The 22,521-nt window shown below is 27.0% G+C and overlaps 1 protein-coding gene across 1 annotated transcript; it reads left to right on the top strand.

The window, feature by feature from the left end:
- The first annotated feature begins 64 nt into the window (after positions 1-64).
- On the top strand, positions 65-7,155 carry LOC145834098 (elongation factor Ts, mitochondrial-like). Its single transcript, XM_082941447.1, has 7 exons — positions 65-315; positions 668-790; positions 4,512-4,622; positions 4,707-4,791; positions 5,406-5,582; positions 6,075-6,164; positions 6,549-7,155. The coding sequence occupies exons 1-7, from the start codon at positions 88-90 to the stop codon at positions 6,773-6,775; spliced, it is 1,041 nt and encodes a 346-aa protein (XP_082797573.1). The 5' UTR covers positions 65-87; the 3' UTR covers positions 6,776-7,155.
- The last annotated feature ends 15,366 nt before the right edge of the window (positions 7,156-22,521 follow it).

Raw genomic sequence — 22,521 nt, 5'->3', positions numbered from 1 at the left:
TAAAATACTCTATTACGCCATACTTGAAATATTTTGAATGCTAAAAAACACATTTTTTAAGTGTATAAATTATATTTAAACAAACAAATGAACGCCATGTTAGCCGGAAAGCTAAACATATCAAACAAATTTAGTACGCCTATCAGGCTGCTATTTTGTGAAAACGATCTCGTATTGAGGTGTTACAGCTCGAAAACGGGCGCGAAGTTTGACGCGCAAAGCAAGAAGCTGCTGCAAGTGTTGAGAAAGGAAACAGGGTATCCGCTCATCAACTGCCGACAAGCCCTCCAGGCTGCCAGTTACGATTTGGAAAAAGTTGGTTTGCATGTTGTTTTCTGTGTAGGAGTTTTTTGGCTCGGTGGTAGTTGCTCAGTTGTAAGGAAAAGTTTGAAGTTCTCATGATCGATTGATCATGAGTTTTAGCATTTTTTCTATAGCTTTGTAAAATATCCTCAAACAAAGAATTTAAAACAAATTAGTTTTCGATTAATTAGATAACTCTGCTTAATTTTAAAATATTTACTTTTACATTTGATAAAATATCACTTTAATTACCAACTGTAATATATACATATTTGAAAAAAAGCTAGATTTTAAAGTCAAAACGATATCTGATAACTAAAGTCCATGTAAACTTCACCATTCACCGTCAACTAATTTTTCGCAGGCAAAAGCTCACTTGATGGAGATTGCAAAGCAGAAAGGATTAGACAAACTGCAAAGCAACAGGTCCATGCAGCAGGGCCTCATTTCACTGGCAAGCTCGAAAAATTCAGCTGTCATGGTAGAGGTAAAAGCTTTATTGAATATTGAGTATATTAAATAATACATTATTTATACAAAAACAGTAAAAGGATATTTTGAAAACAAACATCTAAGTTTAGACAACTTATAAAAAAAAATATCATGTTTTAGTTAGTGATGTACCGGACTCACTATCCGGGTCCGGGTCCGGCCGGATATTGCCATTTTTGTCTGATATCCGGATCCGGCTGGATTCTAATTTGAAAAAAAGTCCGGATCCGGTTCCGGCCGGATCCTAACAGAGATCCGGCCGGACCCGTATCTAGTTAGTAAAAAAGAGCATACTAAAAAGTATTTTTTCAAAAACAAACCCTGTGTAAATTAATAAGAGTCATTTTCGTCAGTTAAAATTAAACACCTACCGTGATTGGCTCATTTTGTACACGTGACTAATTTACATTTGTTTACATTTAAACTATGAAATAAACATTTCATGAAATGCAACTCTTTACATATGGTGTAAAATTGAAAACTTTGGAATGAATACTTGCATTATTTATTGTTTAAAGTTGAGCTCAGAGAATATTCAGAGTTAATACGGTTGAATGTACGAGCCAATGAGAATCATATGACGAAATGTTTTAAACTAAATACTGATGCAACAAAACATCAGAACATGACAGGCAATTTATATGTGAGCAGTTAGTTAATTTGGTGTGTAGCTTGAAGCAACAAAATATCTTGAAAGTTTTTGTGAATGCTTATTGTAAGTAGTGTTTGGTTTTAAAAGTGAATATTTCAACAGGTGTTTAATTGTTTAAATATTTAAGCTAGGTTTATAGTCTAATACAGTGGTTCCCAACCTTTTTGATACCCCGCACCCCTAAAGTCTCTTAATTTGATATCGCACCCCTAACACAATAATTATTTATTAATAATTTGATTATAAAATCATTCACTTCATTAATTAATAATTTTTATTTTTATGATAGTGTACTACATTAACAAAAATAAAATACTTAGAATTTTAAAATCATAACAAACTATATTCGAACAAGTCTTATCTCTTTTTTATAAGGTAGAAAACATCAAAACTTACTCTTCCCTTTGCAACGATAAACGTTTTCTGAAGGTCAAGCAAGTGAGTTTAGAGCTGATCACTTGTAATTCTACCTGCTCATTCTTAAACTAACTAAAAAAATTAATTACTTTTCAATATATTTGCAAATACAAAAAAAAGTTTGTATGCTTACAACATAAATAGAAAAAAAATAAATTGAAAAATGTAGACGGTTTAAGTTCCTAAAAGGAATGAATAGATGTAAAGTTGATGCGTTGAATATTGGCTGATCTATAAAAATTGGTTTCACTAAAGCTAAAAACAAGTTTTCTTAAATGGTATAACATACAGTAATTGCTGTGAACTTTACAATTTACTGATGTTAAATCTTTAAGCACCACATTCTGCACAACTAAGCTTTATAAAAGATTACGTTATAATTGTAATAGACTTAAAAGAACCTATTCTTGACAGCTAATAAAAAACTGCTGAAGATACAAATTTATATCTAAGTATTTTAATTAAAATAGATGTTAGCTCATTAACTGTTTTAAACAATTATTGGCCAGTTAAGAAATTAAAATATTTAAAGAATAGATATTTAAAATTCACAAGTGTAAAACTCTAAGAAAGCTTTACTGAAATGTTAATTCTAAACTAATAGTTATTAAATGAAATTAGTTTAAATAATTTACTTCTAGAAATTCGCTCTTGCTATATGACGGATTAATAAAATTTATTAATTCAGAAAATTAGCGCCAACTTTTTTTTATAACAAAATGTACCTTTTAACTTTATAAACTTTATCAGAGAGTTAAAATACCCTTATTTATCATACAAAAATTAAAAGCCATCTCGCACCCCCTGGAATGCGGCCTCGCACCCCCAAGGGGTGCGAGCACCCCTGGTTGGGAACCCCTGGTCTAATAGTTTATTAAAAATTTTACAGTTTCTTGTTTACTAAAAGTTTTATTTAATTTTTAGTTTTTTGTTTTAAGTTATTTGATATAGATTTAAATAGCTTCCAGTTTTTAAAGTGTTACCAAAGTAATTAATAATTTTGTATATGCTAGTATTTCTTGTTGTGTTTTATATAAAAGGTTCATCACTCAAAACTGTCGTGTCTGATTATAGAAAGTAGTCTCAGTTAGAATTGAGTATTTGTTAGATATTAATTAAATAAGGTAGGATTTAATTATGATGGGTAGTGCTTATAAGTTAAGTGTACCACAATCAGTCCACAACTTTACTACCAAATTGTCAACCTTTGCTAGCTGTTCTACTGATTATTAGATTAAAGTAATTTTTTCAGTTTTCAAAAACCTCATTCTGACTCATGCTTGTTTATACTCACTCTAGCTAGTTTTATTGACTAAACAGTGGCAACCCTGCTAGTTTGAAAACTTTTGGGAATTTTAGAAAATTTCGGACTGCCTCAGGCTAGTTTAGTTTTTTATAAAAACTCAGGTTAGCTTTCTTTTTGACTTTGAATGAGTTTGAGCTGATCCAATTTTCAATATTTTTTAATTTTCTAGTGTATTTTGTTCAAGAACTTGATTTCAGATTGTTCAGAACAAATTTTAATTGTAAATAACACCTAAATTTGTAAACCTTGTGGCTAGCTGTTCTACTTATTATTAGATTAAAGTTCTTTTTTTTTTCAGTTTTTAAAAACCTCATTCTGACTCAGACTAGTTTATTCTAGTGATGTACCGGACTCACTATCCGGGTCCGGCCAGATATTGCCATTTTTGTCTGATATCCGGATCCGGCCGGATTCTAATTTGAAAAAAAAGTCCGGATCCGGTTCCGGCCGGACTCTAATTTGAAAAAAAAGTCCGGGTCCGGTTCCGGCCGGATTCTAATTTGAAAAATAAGTCTGGATCCGGGTCCGGTACATCACTAGTTTTAGTTAACATACATGGTTGCCAAAAAACCTAGAATCCTAGAAATACCTTGAATTTGACTATTTAGGCAAAATAAACCTGGTTTTATAAGTAAAAAACATAAAAAACATTTGAAAAACTTAAAAAAATATTAGATGTAAAATGATATAATTTTGATTAATGCAAAAAATCTATCATATAGAATATTTTATTGTATCATTTAGAATCTTATTTACAAGAAAACACATTTAAAGTAACATTAGAATATCTTTTCAATATCTTTATGCTATTTAAGCCAGTTTTTTACCTTAAACTTAATTTTATCGTTAAAATAAACAAAAATTTTGTAATTTGAAACCTTGAAAATATTTAGAAAACCTGATTTTTTTTTAACTTTGGCAACCCTGTAACATAGTTTTCGGGTTTACAATACAAATTTTAAGAAAAACTAAAGAAGCAGCGTACCACAAAGTGTTCAACTTTTTAAACAAATATGTAAAAAACTTGTAGATTTTTATGTTGGTCGAAAGAAAGTGTTATTTGAAACAAAACTATAATTTTAAATCAAAATAATAACATTGAAATAGTTGTTTTATTGAATATATTTATAGAAATTATAGTCATTTATTGGCTTTTATATTTTGATAAGTTTTACAGTAATTTAAGCATACTTAATTGCTAGTTAATTTTGTTTATTAGTTGATTTATTAATTAAAATGTTTATATTTGCTGATGTTTCATTATATTTAAACAACTTTACTAAAAAAATGTATCACAATAATACATATAAATTTGAAATTTTTGTTATAAATTTTTTGTAGGTCAACTGTGAAACGGATTTTGTTGCGAAAACTCCCCAATTTCAAAAAATTGTCAAATCAGCAGGAGAGTTAATATTAGAAAATTTCGCTGGAAAAACTGAAGAGCCAAAAGTAAATAATAAATTAAATATTTTGTTCAAAGTAATGTTAGTTTTTTATCTTGCAAACTTTTTACTGAGTTTACTGCACGAACAGGTTGAAATTCCGGTTGAAGACATATTGAAATTGCAAGCTAAAGATGGAAAAGAAACAATAAATGACACCATTGTATTGGCTGCAGGTTTAAATTTATTCTCAAAAACTAATAAAAGACAAAGTCTTTATGTAATATTTTTTATTATAGATTGTTGTTGACTTTTTAACTTATTAGAAGAAAACTTTTGTTTTATTTTAGAAAATTTATATACGTTTACTTTAAATTCATTATTCCTACTGTTTCTTAATTATTTATTTTTAGTTTTTAAAAATACTATTTTGCAGTCTATATTTTATACTTTTAAATTAACCAGTGGTCCTTGTTCACACTAAACTGTAAAAAAAGATTTTGTGCACCCCAAGCTCAGAGTTCCTATAAATTTTGCCAAAGATTTTTTTTCTCGCTTCAGAATAATTTTCTTGCATCAAAAACTTTTCTTGAAAAAGGTTTCAAAATGAATTTCGTGCACTCCTATTGAGTCTTTTGCCCTCTAAAATTTTCGTGCAAAAATATATTTTGTGCACACCGATTGTGTGGGTGCACACCGTGAAGACCACTGGTTTCAACTATAAAACGTTTTTACCAGCTTCCTAATTTTTTTTTCAAGTTTTCATACACAGTTACAGCATGATATTTTTGCAAAAGTTTAAAAAGCTCCAAGGCAATTATTTTTTTTATAACAATCCAACCAATCACAGGAAAGTTGCGGGAAAACATCCAGGTGAGAAGGGCGGTGCTGATGACCAGCAGTGGTGACCAGCACCTCGGCCAGTACGTCCACCCGTCAGGACTCGTGCAGAAGTCGAGACCGGAACCCATGGGCTTGTACGCCGCCGTGTGCAGGTTCCAAGTAGACCAGGAAGCCGACCACGGAGGTTAAAAGTTTGAAAATTACTTAACTTTTTGCAAAAAAGCGTTTTTAAAGGTTTAAGGTTAGCGCGTAGTTTATAATGGCTGTTATTTCATTTAGTTTTTTTAGCTATTTCTGTTAATGCTGTATTTAAATTTATTTTTGAAATTTTTATGCTCTTTTTATATGCAAGAAACTAATTTTGTATAATGGTTCACAGCCACCAGTGATAGTTTAAGTTTTTGCTTACACGGAAAACTGAAGTAATGCAATATAAGTTGTTATTGATAATTTAATTTTATCTTACTAAATAAATAAATTGTTGTAAAATTTTTTTTATAGCTTACTTTACAGTTTAAATATCTCTATTTCAAATTTAATCTTATATGGTTACTTGAAATATTTTTTTTGTTCTTTGAATTTGGCGCTTCTACTTAACAGGATAATAAAAATTATAAAACTATTTGTAAAACTCTATAAATTTCTTTTTAAAATAGTAATCCTTATAACAAAACAGACATGGGTAAGATGAAGTTGAAGTTGATTGGCAGAGATATTTCCCAGCACATAGTCGGTATGAACCCACTGAAAGTTGGAAAGATGCCCAGTTAGTTGTTTAGATGTAAAATATTTGATGTTAGAAAATGAAGCAGGTCAAATTGTACCAGTAAAATCTAGTTTGTAATAATAGTATTGTAAGTTGAAAAATACTTAAATTATGTTTATAAATTGTGAAAAAATAGTTTGGCAACTTTAAAAAAACTACAAAAACTATCATTCCACCAAAGCATATTCAATAGTTGCAATTAGTTAAAAAATTATTAAGATAAAAAAAAAGAACTAAACTAATTAACTAAATAAAGGCCCCAGAAATGACTTTGAAAGAGTTCAAACATAACTGCAATCACAAGCAAAGTCATTTAGAAGCAAAATATTTTTACCTGTTCCTAAACTTAACTATTTTCTTGTTTAAATAATAATATCCAATCAGAGTCGAGGAAAGTGAAGATGGATGTCGAATCGGTGAACGAGCAGGGCGAGCTGGTCGTTTCCAAGCAACAGATCGACAGGAGGCCGCCGGTGGAGGGAAGCAGAGAATTGATGAAGCAAGCGTTCCTCTTGGACAGCGACCACTCGGTCGCAGAGTGGACCCTGCAGAGGGGATTGAGGGTGACGGATTTCGTCAGGTTCCGCGTCGCTGAAAAAATTGAAGAGTAAAAAAAGTTGATCTGTTTAGTATTGGATTTTGTTAGATAATTTTTTAAAATTATTCGAACTGCAACAACTAAGATGAAGTTAATTCAGTTTCAATCAATTTAATATTGAAAACAAGTTCTTTCGAAAAATTGCTATTTTACTTGTTATTAAAATATAAAAAAGTATTAACTTTATATTAAATTAAAAAAAAAAAATAATAAATGTTATAAAATAAATATTTAAATTTTTTTGGAACCTTATTTTTTCGTTATAGTGTTTTTACTTATATTTGTATTAATAGTAAATCTGTTATGTAGTAAATTTGTTTCAATGTTTTATTTATTTTTTATGAAAATAAACTCATAATCACGTAAAATATATCACATACGCTATACGTCAAGTTCAACTCTTTATTATAGCAAAGATAACTCAGTTTAAAATATTATTAAAAAAAGAAATATGTAAAAGCTGTTTAATTATTGACGGTTTTGGTAATTAAGTATTGAAAAGAATGTTGTCAGTTTATATGTCGTAAGAATAAAGTTAAATTACCTATTTTTAATGTAAGTATTATAGATTTAATGTTTCAAAAAACGATTTTATTTACATACATTTTAGTGAATGTTTAAAACATAACAAAAATATTTTTAAAAAGAACAGGCTAGCAGTTTTATATTTTGATTTTTCAGTTTTCAAAGAGGTGTAAAATTTTCAAGATTTTAACAAAAGTAGAAGAACATTGTGATTAAGACTTAAAATATTAGTTTTTAGAAATTTATTACACGGTTGCCAAAATAGCTGTAATTAAACAATTTAGGCAAAAATGACCTGGATTTTGAGAAGCTTTGAAAAAAAAACTTTAGTTTAAAACAGTTTTTATTTGTAAAATAATGAAGTTTTGATAGGATTTGAAAAATTTGATTGCAATCAAGTCATATTTTAATTGAACTATCTGATAATTTACTTAAGTAGAATTTTTCAAGCAATGGTTTTATTTTACACTGCGTTAGTTTACTAAAAAGGTTAAACATTTTTTTAACCTAGAGTTATAATTCAAAATATTATAATAAAAACTCAAAAATCTTCAGTTAGTTTTCAAACATAAAAATATCCTCTTATTATTATCTAACTTGAAGTTATGGATAGTATATGCTCTTTTATAATGATTATTTTAGCTTGACATAGATAAAATTTGTTTTAAGAAGTTAGTAGGTCGGATCTGGCCCGCAGACAGTAGTAAACTACTACTTAGGTGTATGAAGAAAAATGCTTAATTTTTATTAACTTTATGCTAAATTGTTTTCGTTTTTCTTTTCAAAAAATGTAACTTATAAGTTTGCAGGAAAAAAAAATTAAGTGTTAAGATCGTATTATGCAATGAAAAAAATCTAACCGCTACAGTTTTAATGATCGTAAACATTGTCGTTGAATTAACTTCTTGTAAAAGAATGTCTACTGTTTTATGAGTTGATAAAATCTTGCTACAAAATTAAAAATGTTCGAATTTTATTCACAAAATTATTGTAATTTATAGATAATAGTATTGGTGTTATGTTATACTTGATGATTTATATTTTCATTTTTTTACCTGAATATCAAGTATTTAAGATCACTTATAAGAGTTCAATAATTGATAATCGTTTTGATAGTTTATACTTTAATCATTGTTTTGCCTATTGAACAAAAAAAACGCTCAAAAGGTTTTGTGTAAGACCCTGGTGTACAAAAAAACCTTTCGGTTTTTGAGTCATACACTACGGATACAGTTTAATGTCTTGTCCGGGACTAAAAAGTTAAGATTAATTTCTGTTCAAAAACTTTTAAAAATTATGAAAAACACACAAAGTAGTAACTAACTTTTTGTTTTTAACTTTCAACCAACAGTTATTATCTACTACTAACGCTATTTGCAAGTTTAACAAATCTTAGTTAATATTTTTTGTATCTGTTTTCAAACTTATAATTTGTTTTGCCTTTTTTAAGATTTAGCCAGAATGTTAATGTCTAATAATATTATCTTCTACATATTTTTTCGTACACGTTTTTTCTTATTTGTTTTATTTTACTGGTGAGCTCATTGAGCAAAACACTAATTGTGAAACAAATTTTTGTGTACATAGAAAATAAAAACACTGTTAATAATATAAAGTTAATTTTAAAATACACTTTCTTCTTTTTCTGAAGAGTCTTATAAATTAATTTACCAGATACTTGACTATTTAAGAAATACTTGCTACTGCTACCTCACTTAAAAAAGGTAATACCCAAATCACTCTATAACACAAACAAATCTTTATAAAAACAGTTAATATTTTGCATACTTGTTGTTAAAGGTGACATCTAGTATACGTTGTTTATTGATATATCTAATGTAGTAAACATTTCACAACAATTTTAACTTAATCTTCAAAGAAACATCTGTAATTGACCAGATTTATTTTTCCAGTGAAAAAACGACTGTAGACACGCACCTGCTGTGCATTTAAGTAGAAATTTTAAGTTGTGCACTTACAATTATGACGTGTATCTGTCCAGTGTGCACAGTAGATTTTGAGAAGCACTGTCTCAAACAACAAATTTTTATTTCTGTATAAAAATTATAAATCTAATTTTGTCAAGTAAATGCACGTATGTTACATCAGTAAGACAGTATTAAAACAATTAAAATATTATTTATTTAAAAGTACTAGACTTTTATTTTGCCTTTTGTGTATTTTTTGATTTTTTTTTCATCTTACAACTTATAATATTTTTTATCTAGTATTGCCTTTGAAATTTCAACATTCGTAAGCTTGGTGAATCAACAACCAGATAATATTGAAATACGAAGGTGAGTTATTAAGCTGGAAGTAAAAACATTTATGATTAATTTAACATTTAAAACACTCACGTAAATTATTGAAAGGTTTGTTCTTTATAAACTTTTGTATGTATATACTTTTTAAAACAGTTTATAGACAAGTATCGACCCAGATAAGACAAAAAAAGGTATACGAGTTTCATGCAACTCGATAACTGAAAGGTTCTTCGCGCACCAGAATTTTTTGAGTATTTTGGGCGTCATTTTTTTTCCTCCAATAAACTATAATATAATATGGCAAATAATCTATCATATTGAGAAATATTTATTCTATTTTCTATTTAATTGAGCTCAAAACTTCAAAGTAAATAAATGATGTTCAGCTTGATGGCCGAAGCCGATTACCTAGCATATTTGCCATATATAAAAATAGCACTAATTTTAGTCGTTAAATTGAGCTAGTTTTGTTGTGTAAGAAATAAATCTCAGTTTTATAAATTCAATAAACAAGGATAAAATGTCTTAGAACAGTTGAAAAATAAGTTGTTCCGGCAAACTGTTGCAATGATTCTATTGTCGCTATGCTAGCTGAACACTGAGTTTTTGTTATATTAAAATAACATACTCAAGTAATTAGTTTGTTACTTAAGCAATTCGTTTCAATAAGTATTGCAAGTCTGATAAAGATTTACACAACAGAATTTTTGATCACTTTCATTAATGTATACTATGTTAAAACTCAAACATTGAATTTTAAGTTTTTAAGGTGTAGCTGATAGTTAACTTTAAAGTTTAGAATTGAAATTGAAAAACTGAAGCAAATACACAAGTAGTTTTTAGTTTTATACTTTTATACGGCTGGCGTGTTCAAACAAACTATTATTTTAAAAAAAGCGTTTATAAAAATGAAGTTAAATGATATTGATCGGACATAAACTGAAATAACTCTGATGAGAAGTTAACTAGAACAGAGATGGTGATAAAAACTAAATATCAACAACATACCTTAAATTAGTTTATTTTTAGCCTTTTTATTTAACATTTTTAGTAGAATAAATTATTTTGTATCAGATTTTGTACTAATTGGACTTCAAAAAGTATTTAAATGTTCTTGGGAAATCAATAATTATAAAAGAAACAATATTGTATGTTTATAAATTTATTAAGCTGTAAAGAGTCTTTTACAAACTTCTAACAAAGTATGTTAAGATGTTCAATTTCTTAAACAGCATCTTTTTTCTTTCGTTGCTTTTATTCTTTCTTCTCTTTATCTACAAAATAATAATCAAATAACAACATACTACTTATATTTCTAGTTAAAAAGAGTTTATCAGTGTTATACATGTTATAAACAACTTACAAGATAAGATGTGAACAAACTTTATTTTTATTAAAGAAGTTACACAGTGAAAAAAAACATGATTCCTAATACAGAAAAAAGAAGCGATGAAAATATTGTTTAACAGTGAAAAATTTGTTAAAACCATAAAAATATTAACAAATTTGAATTAATCTTTAATTTTTTTTTTTAATTCAAGCATCGTTTTCTCTGTTTTATATATTCTGACCACTAAGACAACTAAACAGTATTGGTACATATAAAAAACACTCTGAATAGTTGTTATTATTATTACTTTTTTAAGAATATTACAATAGAATTTTAACTTATTTATGTTTTTTGTAATAGTTAGCTACCATGACATTAAAACTTATGTTTATCCGAAAGTTTGATTGTACAAGATAAAAAATTATGCACAATATATATCAAAATTTAGTTTCAGATTGTTGAAAGCCAGTCTAAAACCTTATAAGTGTCAAACTAAGTTTAGAAAATGTATATGTTTTTTTAACTATCAATTGTAATCTTTGAAAAAAAAAACCTTCGATACAATTTAATTAAAAAAATTTTCTAAAGCTATAAGTGACATTTACTATTAACTTTATCAACTTGAACTGACTGTATTAGTCGTCCGTATAAAAAACAAAAGCTACTTTAAATAACTTCAAGCTAAAATAAAAACAAACTTAGCATGGATGTGTAATAGTTGTCACAAGCTATGGCAAAGAAAAAGTATGCGAAAAAGAGACCCAACACGATAAAAATGTCTTCAAAAAAATTGTCATCGTCCATAAAGCGACCTAAAAATGTTTTTTTAGTTTTAACTAAAAGAAATATAATGATTTATTAGTCTACAAATTATTTCACAATTTCAAAAATAACATTTTCATTATATTTTCAACCTGTAGTTATAAATAAACAGATGTGTCAATTAAAAAAGAAATCAATAACTACAAATTTAATTATTAACATTTTAATCAACTTGGCTAACCCTAAGATAGTTTAATACATTCATGTTAAATAAAATAAACTGTAAAATTTGCTGTATAGTTAAAAAAATACAAGTTATAAACATATAAACATATTAAAACTTATAAGAAAAAAAAAAAAGTTGAATTAAACAAAATATATTGCTATTAAAAGATAGTTAGGGGACCTTTTAATTACTGGGTTAACGTTTCTATCTTTAAATAATGCAGCATAGTTTGATTTTTGACATTGAGATCATTGGTCTAGTTAAAACAATTTTTTTTTTCTAAAGCTCATAAAAAACAATAAAAAATGGTACTGTTTTTATTATATTCTCATTTAACTATTACTTTATTACGTAGTTTTAAACACAATATATAGTTGAATGAAATAATATTGATTTTGTGGTAAAAATTACGATATATTGAGTAGCTTTTTAGTAAAGTAGCTCAGGAATAATATTGTTAATTCATGGTTGTAAAACTAAAACTTCAATTTGTAAAATGAGGTAAAAGTTGTAAAAAAAAAACAGTTTCAATCATTAATAAATAAGATTTTTTTTTAACTTTTAATAAAAACAACTACCTATTTTCTGAAGCCTTTAATTAAAAAAATATTTTAAATTTAAATAAATACGACGTTTGCAGTAAAACCGACTCCTGCAAACCCATTTTCTCATGTTTTTGTTTTGAGTTTTTGTTCTGTTTTCTGATTGTTAAACTACTTTAAATACTTATCACTTCATTCCAAAACACAATTTATAATAAGTTACTATAATAACAATTAATATTGTTTTGATTACAATTAAATTTTTTTCTAAGTATAATTGATTATTAAACAACTATAAAAAACAATAAAACTTAGAACAAAATTAATACGTCAAATTGATAAAATATTAAGCATATAATATAGCTTCCATTATCAAATCTTAAAAAATATAGAAATACAAATATTGAAATATGCGCAAAGTTTTAAGAAAATGCAAATATGTCACTAATATATTAATGTGGCAAAATAGTAAAACTGACAGTCATTTAAAATATACTAAGTATAACAATCAATACTTTAAGCTAAAAATAAATAAGTATAAAATCAAAAATGTCATGGTTAAATTTGTGGGGAAATCTTACCTAAAACAAATAAGTTGGTAAATTTTTATTATGTTAAAAAAAAATTAATTAAAAATGGAAAAATTTGAAAAAAAGAGCTAAAGAAACTTATGAACATTTTAACTCAAAATCTGAATTTTTGATTAAATTATAAAGCTTGGTCTATCTATAGCTAAAAAACTGGTTTATCATATATTTAAAATACATTAAGTGTATTTTATTCTATACTTTATATACTAATTGAGCACAAAAGAATTTTTCTTTGGTTGTAAAACTAACCTTTTATAAAATTTTTGAGATTTTTGTTTATTGAACAATAAAAAAGTTTGGTCTAAGGACCTGGTGTACGAAGGAACATTTAGGTTATCGAGTCGTACACCACATACTTATAAAATTTCTTACGAGCTATTAGATGTAATTTTTTATCATTTAAATATTTAAATCTTTTTTAGTAAAACAATCAGTTTTAAAGATTAATGAAAAAAACTAAAAAAGCTTGCTTAATATTATAAATAGATTGAACAAAAAAATTTTTTTTAACTGAAACAATGTTTCAATGTTGAACAAAATTGCTTCGTAAATTAAAACCAGTACTTGCCCAACCGTTTCCTTTTTTTTTGTTTTAAATTTATTTTTAGTAGCTATTTTAGATAACACTAAAAAGTGATTATGTCAATCAAACTATTAATGTATACAAACATTGCTATTGCGCAGGGTTTCCCAAAGTCAGCAAAGTGGCCCCTTAAGGTCATAATTTAAAACTTACAATAGATATCTGGAGTTTATGAAGAAGAGCAATAAAAAGGTCTAAGAAATTTTCAAAGGTAGTTTTGAAATTTATACTAAATATTAAGGAAAAAAATTAGAAAATTTGGAGGCTATAAGCTGTAAAAACCACAAAGTCATAGTTTGAAACTTATACTAGATATTCTGGAGTTGATGATGAAAAGCAAAAAAAAAAGTCTAAGGCGGTTTTAATGGTAGTTTTTTGATAAATCTAGGTGGGAGGCTTGTAATGATATTAACATTTAATTTTCTTATTTTAAAGCGTGTGAATAAATACGGAATTTTCTGTAACAATAATATTAATGATATGCTTTCTCAAAACAATTATACCAATTCCCAAAACAACTCAAGGGAGTTAATTTCATTCCGACGCGTATATATCGGCGTTTTGTCTTTCAAATACGCGTTAAAGTTAGTTGCAAAGTTATTACGCGGTACGATCAAGTAACGTTTTACTTCAATTATTGAGAATCAAGAAAACGTCTACATAGCGGAGTTGATGTTAGTATTTATGTAACTTTACGATTGTTGATACTTTTTATAGATTTTATTTGTGTCGTGATTTAATAGTTTCTTTCTTCAGAACTAAGAATTATTATTGAAAATAAAGTAAATTGCATTTATTCAAAGTGTGTTTTATTCATAACTTAGGAAATAGTTTTGTAACTTATACTGTTAGTATATTATTTACTTCTCGTAAGTATAGCATTAGTAAGTTACTGGAGACCACGTAGTTAAGACAAAAACATAAAAACCATTAAAATAACCCATTTGGTTAAAGGCTATAACTTTTTTAATTTTTTTTGAAAAATACTTTGGGAAACCCTGCTATAGTGAAATTTTAAGTTTTTTAGAAAATATTTTAAGTTTGTTGACATTTAAAAAAAATTAGTTATAAAACAGTGTTAATTTTATTTATAAGTGACAAATAAGGTAATTTTAATTAAAAAGTCAATATAATCAAATAAATAAAAACAAATTATACAGTAATCTTCCTTTATTCTACCAACATATGTTTCTGTGTGTCAACGAATCAACACACTTCAACTGGGTTGTTAATAGGAAAGATAACTCATAAATATAATAATAAATATAATCAAATATAAAGATTTTAGCTTAGCCATTATCAAAGTAACTTAAAGGATAAAACTAAAAAGATTTCAAACTAATTGTGAAGTTAAAAATAATAATCAAGTGTTACTACACTAGAATTATCTTTTACATGAAAAAGTTGTATAAAACTGTTGTTTATTATATAATTAAATAATATATAAATTTTCTAATTTTTATTTGTGTGTTTTTTTTTGTGCTTTACTTTGAACTTGTTTTGAAGCTGATGAGTGCATAAGCACGAAACTGGAGTCCTTTAAGTCTTTCATCTTCAAATAAACCTTTTTTATTTATAAAGCCCTTAAGGTGGGCTCAGTGTGAAAAATTTGATTTATCAAGTTAAATAACTTAATTCTATATATATATATATGTATAGAATTAAGTTATTTAACTTGTTAAATCAAATTTTATTTTATTTATTTACATATATGAATATATAGAGGTGATTATTTAAACTTGAACACCTTCTACAGAGCCCACTTGAAGGGCTTTTAAATAGTTTATTAGACAAGTACGATTTTAAACTTAAGTTTCATAAAGACACAAATTAAATTAAATTTTAAAGTATTTTATGGTCACTTAACTGTGATTTTTGTGAATTTTAGTTGTTTGATTACTAAGATGGAAGATCAATTTTTGCACCGAATATTTGTTATGTACAATATTCAATTCTTAAGTCATACTGTTTTTTGTCTCACTTTTGCATCTCTGTTTACCAAAAAGCTTTTTATTTCAAATTGAACTAGCTGAAGATTATAGCTAACATTTTTGTGTCTTTATGAAACATATGTACTAGTATTTTTAAAATCGTATTTTTCTAGTAAACAATATATACATAAATAACAAAACAAAAGTATTGAGGTTAAATGTAAGCAGAACTCTGAGAAAATATTACCAAACTGTCATATTTTCATAGCAAACATAAAAAAAAAACTAAAACTGGTGAATTCAGAGAAATAAAATTATAGTAACTCTACTTAAAAATTTTAAGTTTAGAAATAAACTTTTGGTATAATATACATATTGTAGCTAGCTAAAAGACCTGTGTATAATAATATTTTAATATCAATATTTTTATTTTTAAAAGTAGTTATAATTTTTTTTGTCTAAACCAGGGTTTCCCAAACTCATTTTCTAAATCGCCCCCTTTTAAGAAATTTGAAAAATAATCGCCCCCCACGATTTTACAAAGTAGTTTTTCTCTTGAGTTCAAACTTTTGAGCCGAAAAAATTGTGTTCAAAATGTAATTTAGTCTGGTACTTCTTATGCACGCCTTTTTGGGCTGTGTTCAAAGTAGTTTATAGGGCTTGAGAAAATAAGTTACATTTGTTTTCTTATAAGCCCAATAAAGTGTATTAAAATAATAATTATTAAAAAGCCTTGTGTAATCTGTAATCAATCCTGTTTAGATATGAAATGTTTTGAAACTAATGAAACTTTTAGGATAGTATTGGACAACTTCTGTAGTCAGCAATTCATATAAAATCTTTTCTAGTTTCAACTTGTTAAAAAAATGTAATTGCGGGCTGCATAATTTAAAAAAAATAACGTATATGAAAATTAAAAAACTCCAGCAGAGTTGTAATAAAATTATTAAGTATTATTGTGATCTAGGAAATACTATTGTAAACTGAAAACCAAATTGAAAGTGTATTTCAAAATATTAAGAATCAAAAAACTAATTTTTGTTTATTTTGCACAAGTAGTTTTCAAGTTACTTAGCGGGTCGAAATTTGACTGGATCTTAACCGTACGTTACCCATCTGAAATTTTAACTTAAACCTGACATTATAATAATCTCTCATATAACGAATTTCGGACATTTAGAAATTAATACTAAGTAACTTATTTAAGCCGCACAATATACTTAAATAGTTTTATAAATAGGCATATTCTAAGATTACTATACCAGAGATTAAAAAACTAAAAAGGAATGAACAGTTTATTTTACATATAATAAAATAAACATTAAAACATAATATCTGACCTAGTTTGAGGAAGTTTGACCGACTGGTTGATTATCTCACATGAAAAGTGGTTTATCAACAGCTTCAGTTAGTGCAGTAAAATTATTAATTTCAATGCTAAGATATATTATAAGCAAGTTAGTTGTAAAATTAAAAATTTAATTTTTAACTTACAAACTATATGATTTGTAGTAGAATCCCATTAAACAGTATTTGATTTGGAACAACCTTCAATAAACTAAACCTTAATTTTAACAATTCCTTTTTTTTTTACTTAAATTCAAAAAAAAAATCAAAAGTTTTACAATTAATTCTGTGAACAGAAAGTAATCGACTGAAAAAATCTTTTAACTAGGTTAAATTTTTTTTTGTAACTGTAGCATTCTTTTTGATGGCTTATTTAATACTGTTTAAATATATTTTTTCTCTAGTTATTAGACTATAATAATTTACCAGAAGAAAATAGTGAAAAACTAAAAGCTAGTTTTGAACTATTAAAATAAACAACACAATCTAATTGCTGATATATTAAAAATTGAGATAAAACAAAAACAATCGTATTAGTAGTTTAAAATTCCTTAATATATTGATTGTTTTGAAGATAATAAATCAAGTAAGAAAATAAAATTTAGTTTAAGAATCTTTTAAATGAAAATTTTGAAGTCATTTCAAACAGAGACCTCAAAGTTATACTCTTATAAAACAAAAAAAAAATTTTGAAATAAAAACTTTAATAGTTATCAATTTTTATTTATTTATACAGATTAAACAAGTTATAAAAAAAATATGTCAAATAAATTTCTTTAAAACAAATACTTTAATCACTATGCTATAAAAACTTTTAGTGAAATGTAAAACGACAAATATAAACTAAAAAGTTATACAAGTCAAAATAAAACTATTAACAGATTTAAAACATGAACCATTTAATAAATACAGTAGACTTCCGCTTGAGTTCGCACTTTGAAAAAAATCAAAAAGTGCAAACTCAAAAATTATTACCACATTTTTACAAAATGATAATTTTAAATATGTTATATGCAATAACGTTATGCATAAACATGAAATCAACTAAAACATAAAACAAACATTCATTAAAACACATATCTATATAAGCTATTAAATATTATGTATTTTTTGTTTTATTAATACTTAGTTAGTAATAGACTTTATTTAAGTTAAATTTTAGAAAATATAAATTTTTACTTTTTTTTGGGTAAAAAGTGCGAACTCAAAAGGAAGTCTACCGTAATTAATATTATTTAGGCATTATGCAAACCTTTTGTAGAATAAATAACTTAATAAATTTTTTATTATAAAAAGACTACTTAAATACAATACAAACCAGGTTAAATAAGAAGTATTTCAAAAGATCAAATAAAATAAAATGAACTTTCATAAAATAATGTCTGCTAATGAAGTCTAATATAATGTGAAGGATGAGTTTTAATACTGCTTGCAAGTTTTTCTAATCTGATTCTTAATCAGTAAAATAAAGTCTCCTTTACAAATATCTAGATTAGATCTTTTGCTCAAGATGTTGATAACTGAACTGAAAGCTTTCTCAACAACATAGCTAGAAGGAAAAACTATAAACAACAATCTAAATTCCTCTCAAATGATTGGATACTTTTGCCTTAGTTTTTGTTGAGTCCAAAAGCTTTTATATCGTTATTTGGAAAAATTTACTTTCAGTTCAAGGTCAGTTTGTAAGTCTGAGAATGTTTCCTGTAAGTCGTTTACTTCAAAAAGATCTGCCTCGAAGGGATCTATATTTTTATCTATATGATAGCTTTTTTGTGTCAAATCGAATCTTTACTACTTAATAAGTTGAAATTGTTAAAAAATCCAGATTTTTTCGGTTTTTTTTTTGCCTAAACTGTCAAATTCCAGGTTTTTCCAGGTTTCTAGGTAAATTAGCAACCCTGTATAGTTTCATTTCTTAGTCTAACTTGGTGACTTTTCAAAAAAAACAATTGCTAATATCATTAGGTGATATAACTATCACCTCATGATATTTCCAACAAAAATAAAAGTATACAGGGTTGCCAGTTTACCTGGAAATTTAATAATATATAACATAGTATTTTACAAACCATTTATGATCCCAAATAGCATTTATGTCAGGCTATAAAATGGTGAGAGGGATTCCGATCGTCTATGATCTATGTAATTGTTAAATAAGAAAATATATGAATGAAAATATGTAATTTACTTAAAAGTAGGAGTCATAAGTACTTGATTTTTTTCTTTATATTTTACATAAACAAAATAAACTTTTTTTGTTTAAGTTTTACTTCAGGGTCAAATATTTAATAGCAAGCTAAAATTAGTAAAATAGCAATATAAAAAGTAAAAATTTTATGACAGCCTAAAATTTTCAAATCGCCCCCTTTTCGCCCCCTTACTAATTATCGCCCCCCGACTTACTAAAATCGCCCCCAGGGGGGCGATATCGCCCACTTTGGGAAACCCTGGTCTAAACGCTATTTTTAGAAAAAGGTTAAAAATATGACAAATAATACCTTAAAAATAACTTTTTACCATATACAATAAAATTAGCAACTAACAATGGAAAACATTAAAAGGAAATGGGCAATTAGTTCTATTCATTCTGTAAGCAGACGTAGATGTAGATTAATGCCGATTTTTTTATGAAACAGGGAAAAGTTTCACCATTCTAATAAAATAACCAAAAGTAAAACTATCAGCTTGAACTGCGTTGAATGCACAAAATATAATTTTTCATGGTACAGTTGCCACAATTATAGTGTTGTTATGCCAGCAGAACACTGAGTATTTATTAAGCGTTTGTTTGTTTTAAATTGAAATTTATTTATTTTTATTTATTCTTTATAAGATCAACAAATTGTATGCTTGCTTTAAATAGCTTACATTTAACGTCATGATTTATTGCATTAAATCTCGCCTAACAATCTTATAAAAACACTGCCTTATCATTAACGAGCCAAATATAGTTATATACTCGGTTACTATAAGACTATGCTTTTTGGACGAGTAAATTTATTTTCACTGATTGCGTTTTACATAATTTCTAAAGATAGATAACAACAGCAGTTTATATCTACATGTACATAAAATTTTATATAACTTATTTGAAGCTAGTTGTTACAAAATTCCTAATATTTAAAAAACAAAGTAGGCAAATAATACTTAGAATAATACTTAACATAAACAACAAAGGTATGCTCTCCCGGAGAGGCTCTCCGTTCTTTGACTAGTGTAAGTTTGTTTTTAATGTTTTTAATTTTCAATTTATTAAACCCTACAACGTTTGTTTACTTTAATACTTTTGCAACTTTTTATTCAAAACAGATAGTTAACTTGCTATTATAATTAAGAGATTGAAAAACAAGGATCATATTTTTACATGGTTGTACAACAACCGAAGTTTAAAATAAAATTAGGTTTTCCATAAAAAGGTCATCTCATTTCAAACAAATTTCTTATATTTCATAACTAATAATCTAAGTTTCCTTATATATGATTGTAGAATTTCAGTTCGTTTAGCATCATAACGCAATGGTTGTAAAAGTTCAACGTCATCAATAAGCTAAAACATTTTCAAAGAAAAGTTGCTATTACAGATTCAATTTAAACTAGTGATGTACCGGACTCACTATCCGGGTCCGGGTCCGGCCGGATATTGCCATTTTTGTCTGATATCCGGATCCGACCGGACTCTAATTTGAAAAAAAAAGTCCGGATCCGGTTCCGGCCGGATTCTAATTTGAAAAAAAAAGTCCGGATTCGGGTCCGGCCGGATCCTAACAGAGATCCGGCCGGACCCGGATCTAGTTAGTAAAAAAGAGCATACTGAAAAGTATTTTTTCAAAAACAAACCCTATGTAAATTAATAAGAGTCATTTTCGTCAGTTAAAATTAAACACCTACCGTGATTGGCTCATTTTGTACACGTGACTAATTTACATTTGTTAACATTTAAACTATGAAATAAACATTTCAGAAATGTAACTCTTTACATATGTTGTAAAATTGAAAACTTTGGAATGAATACTTGCATTATTTATTGTTTAAAGTTGAGCTCAGAGAATATTTAGAGTTAATACGGTTAAATGTACGAGCCAATGAGAATCATATGACGAATTGTTTCAAACTAAATACTGATGCAACAAAACATCAGAACATGACAGGCAGTTTAAATGTAAGCAGTTAGTTAGTTTGTTGTGTAGCTTGAAGCAACAAAATATCTTAAACTTTTTTGTCAATGCTTATTGTAAGTAGTGTTTTGTTTCAACTGGTGTTTAGTTGTTTAAATATTTAAGCCAGGTTTATAGTTTAATATTAATCAAAAATTAAAAATTTTACAGTTACTTTTTTACTAAAAGTTTTATTTAATTTTTAGTTTATTGTTTTAAGTCTTTTGATATAGATTTAAATGGCTTCCAGTTTTTAAAGTGTTACCAAAGTAATTAATAGTTTTGTATATGCTAGTATTTCTTGTTGTGTTTTATATAAAAGATTCATTACTCAAAACTGTCGTGTCTGATTATAGAAAGTAGTCTCAGTTAGAATTTATTATTTCTTAAATATTAATTTAATAAGGTAGGATTTAATTATGATGGGTAGTACTAATAATTTAAGTGTACCACAATCAGTCGACAACTTTACTACTAAATTGTAAACCTTTGCTAGCTGTTGTACTGATTATTAGATTAAAGTAATTTTTCAGTTTTTAAAAACCTCATTCTGACTTAGGCTTGTTTATACTCACTCTAGCTAGTTTTATTGACTTAAACAGTGGCAACCATGCTAGTTCGAAAATTTTTGGGAATTTTAGAAAATCTTGGACTGCCTCAGGCTAGTTTAGTTTTTTATAAAAACTCGGGCTTGTTTTCTTTTAGATTTTGAATGAGTTTGAGCTGATCCAGTTTTCAATATTTGGTAATTTTCTAGTGTATTTTGTTCAAGAACTTGATTTCAGATTTTTAATTGTAAATAACACCTAAATTTGTCAACCTTGTGGCTAGCTGTTCTACTTATTATTAGATTAAAGTTCTTTATTTTCAGTTTTTAAAAACCTCATTCTGACTCAGGCTAGTTTATACTAGTGATGTACCGGACTCACTATCCGGGTTCGGGTCCGGCCGGATATTGCCATTTTTGTCTGATATCCGGATCCGGCCGGATTCTAATTTGAAAAAAAAGTCCGGATCCGGTTCCGGCCAGATTCTAATTTGAAAAAAAGTCCGGGTCCGGTTCCGGCCGGATTTTAATTTGAAAAAAAAGTCCGGGTCCGTTCCCGGCCGGATTCTAACTTGAAAAAAAAGTCCGGATCCGGGTCCGGCCGGACCCAAAATTGTGGATCCGGTACATCACTGATTTAAACACGTTATAAAAGTGTCTTTGTTTGAAGTTACAATATAATGCGTGAGTAACTTAGGCGATACGCCAAACAAAAACTCTTCCATAAAAAATAATCTTTAAAGAGCTAAATTTTGTTTTCTAACTTGTTTTTCCTCTACTCTATTTCTTTGCTTAAATGAGATCTCCCACACCATGGAGGTTTTTTTTGATTTATCAAAAATATTCTTTGCTTGCAATTGTTCATGTTTACAGTAACCTTATGTTTAAAAAAATATTTGAATCAATAGTTTACTGTTTTATAATTCTTATAAGCTTTTTTAACGACATTTTAAAGCTA

The sequence above is a fragment of the Thalia democratica genome, chromosome 1, assembly GCF_965202585.1.
Source record: "Thalia democratica chromosome 1, ktThaDemo2.hap1.1, whole genome shotgun sequence".
NCBI classification, from domain to species: domain Eukaryota; kingdom Metazoa; phylum Chordata; class Thaliacea; order Salpida; family Salpidae; genus Thalia; species Thalia democratica.
The sequence above is the reverse complement of the archived record's forward strand: the minus strand, read 5'-3'. Positions and strand labels throughout refer to the sequence as shown.